The sequence below is a fragment of the Cetorhinus maximus genome, chromosome 11 (genome assembly GCF_964194155.1).
Source record: "Cetorhinus maximus chromosome 11, sCetMax3.hap1.1, whole genome shotgun sequence".
In the NCBI taxonomy this organism is placed as follows: Eukaryota; Metazoa; Chordata; class Chondrichthyes; order Lamniformes; family Cetorhinidae; genus Cetorhinus; species Cetorhinus maximus.
The window spans coordinates 79433819-79452402 of NC_135889.1; the positions used below are offsets into that span (position 1 = coordinate 79433819).

Consider the following 18584-nt stretch of genomic DNA (forward strand, 5'->3'; position numbering starts at 1 on the left):
ATTTTGGGGCCATTCCAATCTGATCAAACAATGCACGCAGCAGAAATGCTCGTGAATCTGGACCTTGACCTCTATTTGGAGAGTTTACATCTGACACAAAATCTCACAAAATACAGTGAATTGCAAATGTTTCTTTTTGCCAAAAGAGTGCTTAAGGATAGATGTAGGCTATTTCCTTGTTAAACTCGGTAAGTTTTGATGTCGCTCAATGTACATTATTGAGATATGCTCGAAGTGGACAACTTGTGCCCAAATAAATGAAGAGAAAAATGCCGAGCAAAATGCAGTGTTTTGATATTAATTGTGCTAGATTGACCAATGACTTAAATTTAATTGCTGCATCAGAACCACTGTCATATCTACCTCCGCTCAAGCCCTGCAATCTAAAACACAAACTTCTCAACTGTTGAGAAAAAGTAGCTAGAATTTGACTGATATCTATCCTAAGATAAAAGCAAAATAGTGCAGATACTGGAAATATGAAATAAAAACAGAAAATGCTGGAAAAAACTCAACAGGTCTGGCAGCATCTGTGGAGAAAGAAGCAGTGTTAATGCTTTGAGTCTGTATGACTCTTCTTCAGAGCTAAAGGCACCAACCTAGCTAGGACAGATTGCACCTATTTATCTGTAACACGACAAAAACTTGCATAACGAACATAGTTATTATAACCGTCTGCTTATAATATTTCTAAGATGGTAGTCTATTGGGGCGCTTATGCAGACAGTCGTTAAGTTGGATATTGGTTTCAAACAACAATATTGTATATTCTAGTATGTGCACAGTACTAATAAATGTTATTTTCAATTTATCTTTAACTGTGCTGTAGTATATTTTAAATTGTTTGTCGTATTCCCAATTATCTCCACTTTTTAACTAACAGCGCTGATTCTATAAGTATGTTTTGGTATGTAAGAAGGCGAGCCCAGACAATGAAACTCCAGTTTTGTGACAGCATTGTTTTGCAATCTGTTGGTTACATAGCAGCTTAACATTTGTAATCGTGGTGAAAATTGGCTGTTAAGAACTTGTTACTTTTTTTTAACATGGTGGTTTATTGAACATAGTTACTTAATAATCATCTTTAGTATTGTAAATCGATGAAAGCAGTAATGAGTCTGATGAGAATAAATTTCAATTACAGTGCTCCCCTAGCATAAAATTCTTTTTTGATGTGGTGGAATCCAGCTACAAGGCATCACGAGAACAGCCACCTCTGTGTTTCCTTTCAGCTGTTCCATAATGAATAGCGAATTGTGCAAACGGCAGTCCAATTTACGTGGTGGGAAATTGGATGGACATACTGGAGGCACAGTCATGTTTGCTTAAAAACAGCAAAGAATACAGAGATTAATAGTACTAAATAAGGTCAGCTTTGTGTTGTTTGCTCTCTGAGCCAGGGTAGTGAAAATATTACTTTGAGTTTGCAAGAAAAAGGCTTGTTAATCCTTGAGAATAATTCCAAACATTGCTCACTCAAATACAGGAAATTCTTATAGCCCATCACAGTGAAGGGGATAAAAAAAAGCTAACTTTATGTGGCTAATTTTTGCATGCTTTGCTGGAGATTGGCATTTACAAAGCATAAAGAATGTGCTGTAAAATGTTGTAGGTTTTTATCATTGTGCAGAAAGCTCGACCACCAAGCGCTGTTAAATTATACAAAAGTGCATTCTTTGTGAGTCTTTTGAGGTGCTAATCAGTGGAATGTGAGCCGAGGCCCTCGAGCCAGTCAGAAACTATTTCATTATTGGGATGTTGTGTAATCAAACTGTGGCAAAAATGTTGCTGTAGACTTTCAGCACAGTTCTCTTCCAAACGAACAACCGAAATGTGATTTTTGTTTTGTGTGCTCGTGTGTTTGATATTACTCTGGTAATATGCTGTGAAAGGGATCTCAGTGGTTTTAGGCAGTAAGAACAAACAGCCTACTTACTGTTGACTGGTGCACATGGAGGTGACAATTTTTTGAATGTAAGATCAGATGTTTCACTTGGACCTCAACGCCCCCCCCCCCTCCCCGCGCCCCACACACACACACACACCCCACTCCATTCCTCTCCACTCCCCGTCTACCAATAACTAGGGTTCCCTTTCTGACAACGAACCTCAGCTTTTCCTGGTGCAGAATGAACTTTGCTCCTCTTGTGCAGAAGGCAGCACAACATAAGTAGTTAGTTTCTAGATTCTTTTACATCAGCTGAGAAGCTGCTCTAATGCTGCCAGAAGCTCAGAAATCAATTCTAACAGTTGACTGTCTTGGGATGATTTGGGAGTATGCACGCGACAAGAATAGAGTCCGACACTAAATTAATAATCCACCAGTGCCTCCACCACAGACTACTTGGCTACCCCTTTATTTGTCTAAATGTTTATAGTCACACTGATGTGGAGGAGAGAATTTTGCACATGGGTAATACTTGTGTCCATAACTTGAAATGTTTGCAGTGAAGCTAGACTTGCAAACAGTTATGCTTTGTCCATATCCACAGAGAATGGGCAAAGCCTGTCAGCCACGGTTCAAGCTATGGTTGAATAGTTTCAAGTCAGTCATTGTGCTTCATTTTAATTTTCTGTTTCCATTTCATTTAGCATTTGATGTTGTGGGATTGCAACTGTACCTGCTATAAACACACATTTATGCAGAAAGGCTTCTGTGATTGTTGGAGGTGCCTCTTTATGCAAATGAAACGGAATAGAAATTAAGTAATTTGCTCCAAGATGTAATGTAATCTGCAAATGCAAGGTGTGAAAGTGTGATTTAAAAAGAATGTTCTTCTGCCTGAATTTAAATTAGAATCTATTAGCCTAAGAATCCAAGTTCCAGTTACATTATTCTTCATTAAAATTAAGGTAGAGGTGGGTGGGGGGCCAGTTAGCTTATTTGGCTAGACGGCTAAGTGTGTGAATCAGTTTAGTGCCAACAACGTGGGGTTCAGTCCCCATTCCAGCTGATGTAGATTTGGAGCCTGCCTCCTCACCTTACCCACAGAAGAACTCATGACACTTTGCTGTGGTTTGCTGAATAATTGCCAAGGACCTTCCTTCAGGTAGGGAGCTCAAGAAGAAGTGGGGCGTCTTCACATTTATTTTGACCAGTTATTAGCAAACATAAATCTTGAATGCTGCTCACCTAACTCCTGTAGCACCATTCATAAAAGTCAAGGCACATCACCAAGTGCGTATTCACTAATAGGCTAAATATTCAGAATTAAATTTAAGGAAGCCTGTTAATCCACAAGATGAAATAACAATCCATTCGGAGCTGTGGACCACAGGAATCACAAAGTAAATTTTGGCAGGTAACATTGCTAATAGTGAATTGTGACTGTTTCTAATTATTTAATTACAAGTACTAATTGCAGAGAAAGTGCAAGCGATTTTGACAAAATTGAAACTGAAGTTTTGTATATTCTATTGATGCATTTGTTTCAGGAAAGATTCCTCCCACAGTAGCCTCACATTAAAGTCCAAGGAATATTGCCAACAAATTATTTTACAACAAAATCACTGACATTTAAGCTGGTTATTGTACCAAACTTGTGGCAAGTTGATAAGTAAATAATTTTTGGTTAATTTTCTAACTTCAAAATTAAAATAAAATCGGTTATATTTAGAATGTTAAATATCAAAGCTTTATTTTCAGGATGTTTGTCTCTGTAACTTTAATGGGCGGGTATGATATTGTTTCAACCTTGCTTCCTTGAAATGCTTGTCCTTTATTTCCTCGCTACTGATCCCTGCATTTTCAGCCAGAGAGCATATTCAGTCTTTGCATTTTCATACATTTCTTCAGTGCTAAGTTGGAACCATGACAAAGGTGCCAGCTATATTGTGATTTTCTTTGAATTAAACCCTGTAAATTAACACAATTAGCAAAGCATCATCCTGTTAATTAGCTCCCAGTGTCTGGTGCAATGGTTTGCTAATGCCGGAGAGGGTGTCAGATGGGAATCGACATGCTGTTCTGTTACCAGGCAAACAGTATGTTGCATTTGTTTAGTAGAGCAAGGCTACAGCAGCCGCATCTGATGCCTCATCCAGGCTGTGAACAGCTAAAGAGGGGGAGGAGATGAGGAAGGGGGTGGGAGCTGTAAAAAAAGACAGTAATAATTCAGAGTGGAGCAGTGCCACAGATGCTTCAATTCAACTGGGCCTCCCCCTTATCACAGAATCTGTGCCAGAGGGCACTGGACTGTTTGTGAAAAATCACTTTTTGTAATATGATCAAGATTAAAGGAGCCTGTTGATACAGCTGCACCAAAACACTAATGTGTACCATGCTCAGGTAAGACTTGGATAGAGTTAGCTGATGCTTTTGGTAGTCTCTCTATGTATTTGAGGATTTGGGGGAATGAAATATATCATGCCGCAGATTGCCACAGATATAATGTAACTTTAAATATCTCTGCTCAGCTTAATAAATAGTGTTTGAGTTTGTGTGAGAACGGCAGGATTAGGCTGCCCAGTGCCTTTTGTACCCTGAAGGCTGCTAAAGAAAGAGGACTGGCAGACAAGTGACGCTTGTTTTTTCAGAGCTTCGACAACAGGACTAAGAAGCAAAAGGGCCAGTTGTAATTCATGCCGAGTTGTAGGCTTTGTGTGATGAAAGCGATGGAGCGCTGCCTGGGAGATTGCTTTGCTGCACTCTGTGAAGCAGATTTGAAACTGTCTCAGACCACTCAGATGAGAGTTGGATTATAGAATGACCTGAAATGTCTGTGTCATATTGTTCTGCACAGGGTGCATTATACCGCGCTAACTAGGTGTTCAGTATAAAATCAAAAAGGTATCCTAGGAGTGATATGTCAGCTGTGTCTCATATTTTATATTAAAAAGAAAACGGAAACTGTATTGAGAAGCAACCAGCAAATGCAGTTTCTCTGATTGCTGTTCAGTAACAGAGACTGTTGTGGGATGCAGTAATGTGATGTTTTTTATAAATTAAAAAGATAAATGTAATGTTAGCCTTGTATTGCAACATGTCACGAATAATTTTCCATTTTTATTATAATGATCATGATAGACTTAGACAACATATGAATCATTAGCTAATGATACCTGTAGTGTTGTTGTTTAAATTTATCACAAAATAAACTAAAACGGTTGTGCAGGCATAAAGTAATTTAAAGCTAGATGCAATTTAAAGGTGCACCAGCCCCCAGTCTGTCATATAATTCCTTCCCATCTAGGTAGAAGTTGATGAAGGTTACCATAAAAATATTTTATTCCTTTGTTAAATCCCTCCTGAAGAGATGTAACTTTTTCCAATTGGGATTTGGTTTCAGTCACGCAGTTTGTGTACTTGTGCTGCTGACCTTCATCTCCAAGTACCTGCCAATCATTGAGCCTGTGGTGAAGGATGGAAGCCGGTGGCATGACTGGATGTTCTTGATTTTAGTCTTTATCGCAAGGTGGATGGCGTTTAGAAAGAAGTTTTTCACAGTTAGACCTCTTTTGTGGCTTGCTGTGCATGCAGAGATGTGCTTATTAAGCTTTAGCTTAAGTAAATAAGATTTAAGACAAATAAAAATTTAAATACCTGGTGAGACATCATTGCTGAAGGTGAGAAGTCAGCAGTCACTTAACTCCATTAAGTCACCATGTAAATTCATGTAAACATTCAGTGCCACAATAGGTTAGCCCAGCATTCAAAGTGTCAGTTTTTAATGGATTAAAATATTGTCTTTTGCAGGCTTGAAGATGCAGTGGACGCCGGAGCATGCCCAGCCTCTGAGCCAGTGGCCGGAACAGCACTTTGACATCTCCTCCACCACTCGTTCACCAGCCCACAAAGCAGACGTGTTTAGAGGCCATCTGCAACGCACCTATCAGTATGCCTGGGCCAACGATGATATCTCTGCACTGACTGCCTCAAACCTGCTGAAAAAATATGCAGAGAAATACTCTGGAATTTTAGAAGGCCCCAATGAGCGATCTATCTTAAGCAGCTACTCAGAGGGGCCACCAGGACTGGTTAATGGACGGAAAAATGAAGGCGAGCCTTGGCAATCTTCAGTGAACTCTGAAGGTGTGTACCCTATGAGCTGTGTTCCGGATGTCATAACTGCAAGTAAATCAGGAGTGACCACTACCCTTCCACCGACAGATGCTCCTGGAAATATAGGGAGCTCTCCTGGAGTAGCCAGCAACCTGCCAGAACCAAGCTATTCCAGCAGTACCTGTGGTAGTCTCCATTCTGGGCTCCCACCAGTCGGTGCATCTCAGGAATATGCCACAGCTTACAATGGCTCTTATCTGCATTCAAGTTATAGTAGCCAGTCAGCTCCAGCACTTCCATCACCTCATCCATCACCTTTGCACAGTTCTGGCCTTCTGCAGCCCCCCCCTCCTCCCCCTCCCCCTCCCCCTCCTCCTTCCTTAGTCCCAGGCTATAGTACTGGCTCCTCCAACATTTCTGGCACTGTGTATAATTATCCTTCAGCTGGCTACCCCCCACAGACTCCTGTTGGCCCTGGATACAGTCCTGGTGCAGCCCCACCTCCTTCTGCATATCTGCCATCAGGCATTGCTGCTCCAACTCCTCTCCCTCCAACCACTGTACCAGGTTACAGTTACCAGAGTCATGGCTTACCACCAATTGCTCCATCACCACTTAGTAACAGTTCAGCCAATTCCCTGAAAAGAAAAGCTTTCTACATGGCCGGACAAGGAGAAATGGACCCTAGCTATGGAAATTACAGTTACGGACAACAGCGGACTGCGCAGAGCCCCATGTACAGAATGCCAGATAATAGCATTTCAAACTCAAACAGAGGAAATGGCTTTGACAGGAGTGCTGAGTCGGCATCTCTAGCATTTAAACCAACAAAGCAGCTGATAGTGACTGATCAGCAAAGAAAATTCAGCAGCCAGTCAAACAGGGCCCTCACACCCCCTTCGTACAGTGCTGGTAAAAATTCCTTGGGACCATCAAGATCAACTGAATCCTTTGGCAAATTCACCTCGCCGGTAATGAATGAACGTAGTGATGAGCATAGACAGCTCCTCCCACATCCAATCCAAGGCCCAGGCATTCGTGCAGCTACCTCATCTAACCGGCCAGCTGATGAACAGTTGAAGAACACTGACTCACATCTTATAGAACTTGTAACCAATGAAATTATAAACCAAGGGCCTCCAATAGACTGGAGTGACATAGCAGGCCTTGAAATGGCCAAGGCAGCTATAAAGGAGGAGGTTTTATGGCCCATACTGAGGCCTGATGTTTTCACCGGACTCAGTGCTCTACCTAGAAGCATCCTTTTTTTTGGTCCTCAAGGAACAGGCAAAACGTTATTGGGCAGGTGCATAGCTAGTCAGCTGGGGGCCACCTTCTTCAGAATCAATGGCTCAGCACTTATTTCAAAGTGGCTGGGGGAAGGGGACAAAATCATTCAGGCTTCTTTCCTTGTGGCACGCTGTCGTCAGCCCTCAGTCATTTTCATCAGTGAAGTTGATTTGCTTCTTTCGTCACAAGTGAACGAAGAACCCAGTCCCATCAGCCGTATTAAAACAGAGCTCCTCATGCAGCTGGACACTTCAGTGACCTCTGTGGAGGATCAGGTTGTGGTAATTTGTGCCACCAGTAAACCAGAAGAAATAGACGAAGCTGGTCGCAGATACTTTATGAAACGACTTTTAATCCCATTACCTGACAGTACAGCAAGGCACCAGATGGTAATACACTTGCTCTCACAGCACAACTACTGCCTCAGTGACAAGGAGATTGCACTGATTGTGCAGCGTACTGAGAGCTTCTCTGGCTTGGATGTAGTTCGACTGTGTCAGGAAGCAATGGTAGGCCCTCTCCATGCCATGCAGGGCACAGACCTTTCAGCCATCATGCCTAATCAGTTAAGGCCAATCACTTACCAGGACTTCGATAACGCTTTTTGCAAGATCCAGCCGAGCATTTCCCAGAAAGAGCTGGACGTGTATGTTGAATGGAACAAAATGTTTGGCTGCAGCCAATGATAAGCCTGTGAATATGCAGTGATCATTGGTCACAGTAATGTGCTACATAGGGATTAGAAACCCCTTTTTCAGTAGTATTACAGTTGAAAAAGGTACTAAGGAGACAACAGTGACCTTGGCATATGACTAAGAGTCAGGGTAAACTTGAAGGAAGAGCGCAAGATGTCAGAGCTACTCAAATGTAAGCTGTATATGGAAAAGCTTATGTTGATGCTTAGTTCTTCTCAAACAAGACGACGCTCACCAAGGTGCAGAGAAAAGTGGGTTGTTTTCAAAGGACAGGAACCCTCTGTGTTGATTCCATTCTGCTGTTCTTGAGATTCAGTTGCTGTCAAGTGCCTGAAGTGGTGCTTTATTTTTTTGTTTGCCTCACAATTCAGTAGGTGGCATGTGCTAATACAAGAGCTTTAACTTTAAACAGTTTTGAACTAAATGTTTATTGAGAAATGAACGGTTGTAATAGGAGGTGGCTAGCCAGCTTTTGCCATTCTTAGGACAACAGTATTCCTCAATCCTGTCTGTTCTGCAGTATCACCTGGGAACAGTTAAAGCAGGGTATTGATAATCTGGACCTTAATTTTAGCAGTTCAGTTCTTTTAATGTTCTGTCCGCAAATACTCAGGAAAGTGATTGTGATTTGTACCTCAAAGGAATGTGTTGAAAGCACTATGTACTGCTGAGAGTCATAGGCTGGGTTTCTCATTACTAATATTACTGTATGTTTACCTCAAAAAAAATAATAGCGAGGAGATGACTTTGAATGTATCCAGGTTTATTCTGAAGTGGTCCGTCAGAACCTTTTACACTGTTTAGCTGTTCCAGGCTTAAACAGAAGGATGAATCCTTATTGTGAAAGTGATTGCTTTCCAACTTGGGGGTAAATTCAGCCCAAGCTCCTCTTTATCGTAGTGAACTTTAGCAACTGACAATAATGTTTGTGATCTTACAGTAGCTGCAGTACCCAGTCAGGAGGTGCACATGTCAATTGAAAGCCACTTTAATAATTAAGTATTTGGGGAAATAATTTTTCATATTCTTTATTTGGTGGTTCACTACTATCTGAAAGGCACACTTAGCTGTGAACTATGACTGTTGACCTTCAAGCCACTGCTGACTGGTTACAGTTGTAGCTTCTAGGTTATTGAGATGGGGGTGGGGAAGGGTTCATTATATGTCAAAGTTGGAAGGTCATGGGTCACAGAGCTACTACATGTGGCAGGCAGTTGGCTAGCTGCTGGATAAGCAGTAGCTAAGCATTGAAAATGAGTGCAAGATTTTCAGTACACTGAAAAAAAAACTTTTTGTGTTCAGTTTCACATTAATTTAACTACCATTCCTCATAGATGTGCCCAAGGAGGAAGTGTGTCCTGCTTTCTGTTCTACCTCAGTTTTGTTATATTCTCTCTGAAAGCAGATTATTAGAGGGTTTTTTGAAGTCAGATTACACTTTGGTATGCTAACCTGCAGAACAAGTTTCTGTGAGCTGCTAATTTTCCCTCAAGTGAGCTTCACGTTTTCCCCTCCTTCAGCCATACATTCTGTGGAGTGTTCTTTCTGGAACAACTATTAGCTGGCATGTGTGGCATTTTTATCACCCCTCCTGTGTTGTCTTTCTTTTTATCCTTTAATGCTTTATGTGCAACTTTTTGTTTTTGACAGCTGATTGATGTTGGGTAATGTCTCTGAACAGGAGTAGCTTAGGCTGCAGCTGCCCCAAAGCTTGTGACTGCATGAGCAAAACAGTCTCGCTCGCTGCTGAATGTATTGTTTTTTTCCAATTCTTTATTTTATACAGTTAAAGAACTGTTGCAAAGCACTGGTACTTTGTGTTGCCATTAAATAATGTAAGTTTAAAAGCATTTTAAAAAAATCTGCACTGAAAACGCCAAACTAGAAGATAAGGAAGTTAGGTTTTGCCCCATGTATTATTTTTGTGGAAAAAGCTCATTTTAATTAGAATTTCAGAGTATCCTTCTTACAGTTTTTTTTTAACAAGCTACAGTCTAAAATCAATATTTCTCTTAAAGTTTGCCAATGCACTGTGCTGACCCTTTTTGTTGTCTTTAGGTTAGCCATTAATTTTGGTGTCTGCTTTCAAACTAGATTTTTATTTCAATCTTGATGCATTTATTGGAAATGATGATGTGAAACTTAATTCAATGATTCCAGCTAACCCATCAATTGTAAGACCAATAATGGGTTGTAATATTTTCTTTAGCTTGGATTATTTTGGAGTGAAGTGGAAGTGTAATTACAGACATCAGCGCTGTGGGTCATTCCACCCTAATGTGCCACCTAAATGTGACATTGTGCATCCATGTTATATCAAAATAGGCTTTAAAATTTTAAAATTTCATAGCATTTCAACCAATGCATGCCATCAGACTGCAGCTATTAAAAAGATAAAATTACCCTGGGTGTTCCACATCTGTACTTAACATTTATAGTCTGTTGTGAATGCAGCGTGGAAACCAAAGTTTGTGGCTTGTTGGTGGAAAATATAATTTGTTTTGTCCCAAAATAAATTTCATATTTTATCCCTTTTTAAACATTTTTTTTTGATTTATCGATTTGTGAGCAGTAAAAGACCAGCTTACATGGGTAGAATTTATTTGTTTCCAGAATTTTCTTAACAGCCCAGTATTTCTAACAGTAATTTAAATTCTGACCGTCTAAACTAATTAACAGAAAGCGAAATTAGTTTTATTTGTGAAAGCTCTTTAGTCAGCACTCATGCTCTTGAAGTGTAAATAGGTTTAATGTTGTGCTGGAGGTCATTCAGCCAGAGATGCTGGAGTGTGTCAGACAACGAAAGTCTGTATTATGTTTTTGAGTCATTGTTAAATTTTACACAAACACCTTATAGCACAGAGATAGGCAGCATTTAATTACAATGGCACATTCTACCTCCTTCCCCAATCCTAATCAGCTGTTCCTGTTACAGCACACAGTCATTGCCTGTCATTCTAAATTCTTCCCCGTTCTTAAATGTAACACTAGTAGTGTAGCACAATACACAGCATTGTTAAAGGCAGTTTAATTTAAAATGGAAGGATGGCACATCTGAGTCCTTATGATAGCTACAATGTAGGCAGTTTGGGTCAGCCATGCTGCAGGACTGAGAAAAATGAAATGATAGAACAGAATGTTCAGCATTTAAAATGGTCCTACTGAAGTGTTTTGAGCACAATCATTCCTGTTTTAACATCATAAAGCTACTATTGTAAAAGAGCTTAAAATTATTTGCAGTTTAGCCACTCAGAATTTTCTTTTATCCTACATCTGTTGTAAATTCAAACATTGTTGCATTCTTTGTAACCATTTCTACCTCATTGCTACATATTGTACATGTAGTATTTATTATTTTATGTCCTTTTTGAATGTCATGCATTTGTAAAATAAAAGACTTGTCCTTGAACTTGGAACAGTCTACCTCAGAAAGACTGTCATTACACTGAACAGTATTATCAACTTAAATGATAGAAGCATTAGGAAAGTGTGGCCGTGTAGATAACGCACACCTACTGGTGATATTGTTGGACTGGAAAATGTTACTCATGACCAGACCATTTCTGTAGGATGTTTGTTACTGTATACGCCTTTTTGTGTAGCAATAAGTGCTACAAATATTTTGTGTGTCATATTTAATTCTGGCCCATCAAATGAACAATAATTAAGGATTGTACTAAAATTTAAAGAAAACTTAATCTGTAAATTCACATTTTTTTAAAGAAAGAAATAGCTTCTATAGACATAAAAGTCCTATACAGTATCATAAAATATAAATATTTTCAGCAGGTTTTAAAATATATGCATATATTATTTTGTATCTGCTGAAACCAAATTTGTCTTTACTGCACTGTGTAAAGACTTTCCCATCTTTTAGGCTGCACAGTATCATTAATTAAGAAAAAGATCAATTAATAAATTCACATCATTTGTGAACATTATTTGTGTAAATGAAACATTTCTGGTTTAAACTGTTTTTTCAGTTGCTGATGTGATGGGATCATTATATGGTTGAATGTATGTGCATTGGAAACTGCTTTACAATTAAATTGGAGGTCTCGACTGAGTTCCTGAAATTGTTGCAATGCATTTTGTCCTCATTGGTGCAGTATCATTGTAAACCTCTGCATCTCAGTCCTAGGAAGTAGTAAGGCACTGTAGTCTGGAAATTCAGTGCTGAATCCTATTATATTATCTAGCCACATAGAATCTTTCTTTTCATAATTACTTGCTACCACAGGGAAATTATTGGAGTAAATTTTCATATAGAATAACTAGTTTAAGTAGTTACCATTAAAAGAAAATTTGTGGTTCAAGGCAGATATTTTTATGAAAAGTTTTCTCTATTGTACAATTTGTTGTATATGGCTATGCTACTAAATATGGAAACAGAAAAGAACAAGCATACCTCAAATAAAATTCTGACTATGAAAGGTTGTGGATTTCTATTTACTTCACACACACGAAAGGCAGAGCGATTCAATGAAAATGAAGAGAAAAGTTAGACCTTTGGAGGACTGTAAAACTTACTCCACCATTTCCAGATAGAACAAAAGGTTCAAATTTTCCCAGGTCACTTATGTGTAGCCTCTGTCATCTCACTTCACGTTTATTTCTAAAGGAAAAATGTTCACTCGTTTGTACACTTACAACATCCATGTTTCTTATTGGCAGATGGTACAGTGGCTTTTGAACCTTATTCCATTTGATCTGAAGCTTACTTTTACATAGATGAGAATTGAACCAAATTCAAACCCTGAAATGACCCATATGCTCAGTTCATTTGGGTTTAGTTGGCCTGTCCCTTTAATAAATGGTGTGGCACATGTACAGATGGACATCCTTCTGTGTGTCCAACCATTAGATTCCCACTTAACAGGAAAATGATGGATGAGCAGCTGCTGTTCATGCCCAGAAACAATGGAGTAAAGTTAGATCTTATTATTTTAGTTTATAAATAAATGTTTATTTCCATTAATAGTGTGTTTTTTTTGCCTAGTGAGATAATGGGTGGTTTCAGTCTTTCAATCTAAAGCATTAGTTTTTTTCAAGGGCAATGGGTATACAGGAGAGTATTATGATTCTTGGAAATCCAGTGACAAAAATACATAAGTTTTCCCAGGACATCTAGTGTGCATCCAATCCCTGGAAATCTAGTGGCAAGCATGCATCCATGTTCCCTGGTGACATTGGAATGCTGATCAGCCTGGGGGAGGGGGGAATGTGTCTGCATCTGATCCCTGCCAGTGTAGAGGTGAGTATGTGTCTGTATTCCCTGGTGAGTCAGGGAGACTGCTCTGCTGGCCGGTGGAATCAGCATTTGATTTTTTAGATTTGGCTTTTTAAATACCTTCATTTTATGACCCCCATTCCTTCCCAAGTCAAATCCTCAGGAAATCTGAATTTACACCCCAGAATACTTATTACGTTATGTAAGATACAGAATTCTACTCTTCCAAACATAATTCAATCCGAAATGCAATGAGAAAACAGCACTGCTGCTGAGAAATCAAAAAAGATCTTCCAGTCTTCTGAGGGCTTTTTTTTATAAACTTAAAATTCGATTTATAATAAAACAGATATACATTGTTAGATCTAGATCTGGTTGCATTAATGGGGTAATTATTTTCTGGTGTGAGGACACACATCAGCATATGACATTACTAAGACAACACAATTGAGTCTTTAGCTTGTGCTCAGCAATTTACATGCATTCGGTTGCACTTCATTTTTGATAAACTTCTGAAGGTTCTTTCAGTTGCTGTTTCAGGTTCATTAAATTGTAATTAATTAATGATTTGCTGCAGTTATTTTTTTAAACTGCCCAACAGCTTGTCTCACAATTACAAAAACCTACACCGAAAACTGTTTGCGCACTCCAGTATTTATTGATACACTTCTAATCAGCAAACAATTTTATGCAAAGTCAAGTTAGTTATTTGCAGTTTTCTTTGTTGGAAAGGCACATTATTGGCTTCACAATGTTGACTGTTAGGTTATCATCAAAATCAGAGACATCTGTATTTCTTTTCCTGTCCTGCTGATGAGAAGCCACGTATTTTTCCTCTGCTCCCTTTCTAGAACCTCAACACTTCCTGCTCCTTAGTCCTGGCTGAAAGCAGAGCTGCTATCAGCCTCAGTGGCCTGGAATTCCTGGCCTTCAGGCCATGCTCACAAGCAGCATACTCAGCTGTAAGGAATTCTCGTAAAATGTATACATGCACACAGTATTACTTTCAGTCAAGCACAGCATTCATGAGAAGGTGCAATCTAAAAAATGAAAGCACCTATGGGCGTCCACAGAGCTGAGATAACAGAATCTATGCTTGTGTCAGGCAAATTACATTCTGGTTATTAGTGGCTAGTTTGTAAATATCAAAGATCCACTTGTTACACTCCTTCAAGCTGTATTTGCATGCTGATGAAATGCATGTGGATGTCTGTGAACTGCAGGGTTATCTGTAGTGGAACAGCGCTGAGCTCAGAAATCAGACAGCCGTTCATCTGACCGACTCAAAAGTCCGTGCCGCAGACCTTTCTATTCACTTTCTTCTCAACAATTAAAATATGCAAAGTGATAATTTTACTTAAGTAGCCTTAAATGTGCGATCTATTTAAATGTGAGGAAAATTGCCCGAAGCTTGCTGCTGCAAAAAAGAATAAATTATGCAAATTACAAAAGGACTCTACCACTTGAAAGCCTAATTTTTCTGTAATAAGCATACTGTTTCATTTAATTTTTTGCCTCTTATTAAAAGTGACAGTTCCTTTGCACTGTCTGATGGCTATATCTGACACTGGGTAGAAATGACTGCAAGACTAAATGCTAAAGCATTTTGGTAGCTTTTAGATGATGGTTACATTCACAAAGTAATTATGCACTGGAGAGTAGAGAAATAAGGTTTAATTACACAGTAATCGCTTATGATGGACACAACAGAAGTGTGAACACCGCCAGACTGCAATCCATCAATGACAAACCCCTGGCCACTTTTAATTCTTCCTCATTTGCATCATAACCTCCGCACAGAGTTGCACAAATGCTGTTAAATGTTAATAGGAGCTGTCTCTCCACTCAAAATGAATGCTTAAGCTGTTTCATTTTCTCAGACCTTCATAACTAGCTTCTCTCTGAGAGCAGGCATTAAGCACAGGCACTGTACATGGTCACTGTTGTGCTAATTGGGAGCACACTTAAAGTTTTATCTCTATAGCGCTAATAATGCACACTGCTGACAAACCTCTGCATAAGTAATGTAACTGGAGAAAACATGCTAGGAATAAAAAATGCAGCCTCGTCTGTTGTTTGGTGACTAGCTATTTGATTAAGCCCTGTAGTCATATTTAATTCAGATCCTCTGGGAACTGGGACAAAATTACATCTTCATCTCTTCAAACATTCGGCCATCTTTAACCATTCAGCTGATCATTTTTATTGCTGCCTTTGGATCTGCTTCAGGTGCACAGGGACAATGATGTCCACTGTTCCTCATTCCATAACCATGTTGAGGCCAGCACTCAGAACACCCTGATATCTTGCCACTTCTTTTTCTCCTTCAGGAAGAGATGCAACCTCCTTCACTTCATATTCCAACATGCAAGTCTACTTCATGTGGTCATTATTAGCTGTGAGACACCAGAAGAGTGATTCCTTTCTTTCCTGTCAATTCTTAGATTTTTCCATTTTTCAGGACAGAAGTCATGACACTGTAAGTGGCCCTTATTCTATTAGGCACCAGGCAATAATTCTTGTCATGACAAGAGGCCCCCGCCTGCCTACTTCCCTGTATTGCCTGTAGCTGTCCACTTCATAGAAGAGACTGGCATAGTAATTGCAAGCAGTCTTGCTTAGTTTAACCATGTATTCTGAATGGTGGCAAAAAGCCCTCTTCCTATATCGAGATTGAGAATTATCAACATCTTTCAGCACATAATGGTGAGGCCTTTATCACTTCAGGCACTGCTGATAAGGTTAAGAACACTAGACAAACCACTCATTAGTGCAAAGGTTTTTCCACATTAAAGACTGCTGCAAACCAGAGCCTTTCTCACTGCACTCGATAGAAAAACCACAAGCGCTGAAGCAGCCAATGTATGAGAGCAAATTGGCGAAGTAACCCCTTCATACAGCTTGATGGAAAAGATATTCTGCAGAATAAGAATCTTCGTATGCTGTTTACTGGAGGTCAAGTGCCTATGCGGTCAAGATAAACAGGAATTAAAATTGCTCCCAAAATCTAATTACTAATAAACATAACCTCAATTAACATGTGTTAATTATGATAACTTAGCTTTCTTTAGACAGTACAGTAGGAACAACAATAACAACAGTCAGTACTTTTATTATCAGTTTGTCTGCAACTGTACGGTCTCTGGTGCTATCATTTTGGCTGCAGGGTTTCATCCCGAAATTTGTTGTTTTAAATAAATCCAAGCATTTTGTCACTGATTGCCTCTTGTTGTGTATTCACAGAGCTGTGGTAAAGCATTTACACATTTTTTTGATTAATTATGTAATATTAAAAGAAAAGACATGCCACTATACTGATCTTTTAGTGGGAAGTAGGTTTCAATAATTAGTGGAAAATGAACAGATGAATTTAGAATCCTACTATATATCCCAGTAATAGCAAATGCTACCATTATATCATATTAAGGGAATTTATTTTAGCAATCATGTAGCTAGAAGGAAAAAAAATACATCTATTAGAATCCATGCAGAAAGTATAAATTATTCTGTTAATTCTGGGGCAATAAATGTAAAGGCTGGATTTTGTGGTATCTTGATTTAAGTTCTCTGCATCTAAATGTGCTGGGTCTAACTGTCAGGAAAGTAGTTCAGGAATTTATGCAGTCCCAATGAGAACTATTATCCTACAGTTGAATAGTTGGATTTATATATATATATATATATATATACTACCATTATAGAAAATTAACAATTTAATATACAGTGAATAAATTAATGAGCGAGTATTTTCAAACAAAAAACAGTTAATGTTGCTTTGCTATCTTGAAAACATTGGGGTATGTCACATCACATGAAGTTGAGATCTATTCTTGAAAAGTTCATGAACAAATTTCCTGCTCCAGCCAACGGCAGGAATCATGGCAGGCAGGGGCACTTAATTTGGTGTGTTTGAAAAAGTCAGTTTCCTGCCAGCAGGAAATTAGTTTGGAATTTTGTTCTCCCGACGTTGATGACGGGTTAAAGGCGGGTCGAGTTTCCTGATGAACAATGTCGGGAACTCATTTGCATTCATTAACGTCTCATGCAAGCTAATTAATAGGCCACGTCACCGGTTTTAAGTTTGCCCTCCAAATTAAGTTCCCCACCAGCAAGAATTTAGAGCGTTCAGTTTTACGACTGTATGTAAATGGCGTACACCTGGTGAGCTTCACCTCTTCCACGACTTTGAAGTCCATAGATGTTGCTTTCTCTTTCTTGGGGACCTCGCATAACTTCACTTGAGTGCCATTAGCAAACGCTCTGCCAAGGCTAGAAATGGGAAGCATTGAAGGCTGGGGGTGGGGACGGGGGAGGGTAGGTGGAAGGGTGGAGCTAAGGCTGGACAGAGGAGGCAGGCTTACCAGAGAAGGGGCAGGGGGAGGAGAGTGTCCAGGGAAGAGGGTGAGGGGCTAGTGTTTTAGAGGGCAGGATCGGTGATGTCAACGGTGGGGTCCTGGGTGATGAAATCAAGGTAATGGGGATGGGAGGGAACAGTCGCAGTCAGAGCGGGGAGTGGGATGTGATAGGGTGGCAGGTCCAGGGTGAGAGTCTAGTAGATGAAGGTCTCAGTGGTGTGGAGGGGGGTTGGTGTGGTGGATCATGGAGGGGGATGAGACAGGTGGCTGAGATAATGTGAAAGAGCAGGGTCAGGATGGGCACGGAGATGGTAGTGGGTATTGGTTCTGAGGGGAGGGCAGGCATGAGGAGGCATATTGTGGTAGGGTCTTGGATAACGGGGGAGGTTCAAGAGTGACAGAGGGGAGAGGAATGGCGATATCGGCTGGGTCTACAGTGATGGGGGAAGTTGGTAGGTGATGGGGGAGGGGAGAAAGTGGTGGAGTGAGTTTGAAAGGTGGCATGCACAATTTTTCCAATCTGATCTTGACTGTACAGTTAGTCAGTCAGTGAGATCCCTCGAAGTGGAAGGACGCTCTTTTCAGGTGGGTGGAGTGGAAGGTCAGCACAGGTAGTCGATTAAAGGGCCACCTTCATAATTATTAGGCAACTGGATGTCAAACATGTTCAGTTCTGTTCTCCTCTCTAAGGTGAAGTCCACATTGCCACAGATTTGTTCTCGATTCATGGGTCTCACAGCATTGGGATCCCAGTAAGGTGTGGAACTGCTGCTCATTCTGTGCCATTTGTCATTGGCTATAATCAGAGGCAGGGATGATGGGAGGGAGTGTGTATGCCTCCAAGGGGCGGCTGGTGGACAGTAGCCAACTCGCGACCCTAAACCTTCATCCTCCCAGGTGAATGGTCATGGCTGGCAAGGGCTCATGCGGTGAGTCTTTCTATGCTGCCAAGGGAATGGTCTCCATAGAGTCTCGATGGTAATGGAGATAAGCAGAATAGTGTCAGAGAGAGG

General features: G+C 40.0%; 1 protein-coding gene across 3 annotated transcripts in view; it reads left to right on the forward strand.

Annotated features, from left to right (window-relative positions):
- The window catches only part of fign (fidgetin), a 48465-nt gene extending 36413 nt beyond the window's left edge, over positions 1-12052 (forward strand). For all 3 annotated transcript variants that reach the window (XM_078552296.1, XM_078552297.1, XM_078552298.1), the window contains exon 2: positions 5696-12052. In XM_078552296.1, the coding sequence (XP_078408422.1) occupies positions 5704-7977 (2274 nt within the window). In that variant the 5' untranslated portion in view covers positions 5696-5703 and the 3' untranslated portion in view covers positions 7978-12052. The remainder of the gene's footprint in view (positions 1-5695) is intronic.
- Positions 12053-18584: the final 6532 nt, after the last annotated feature.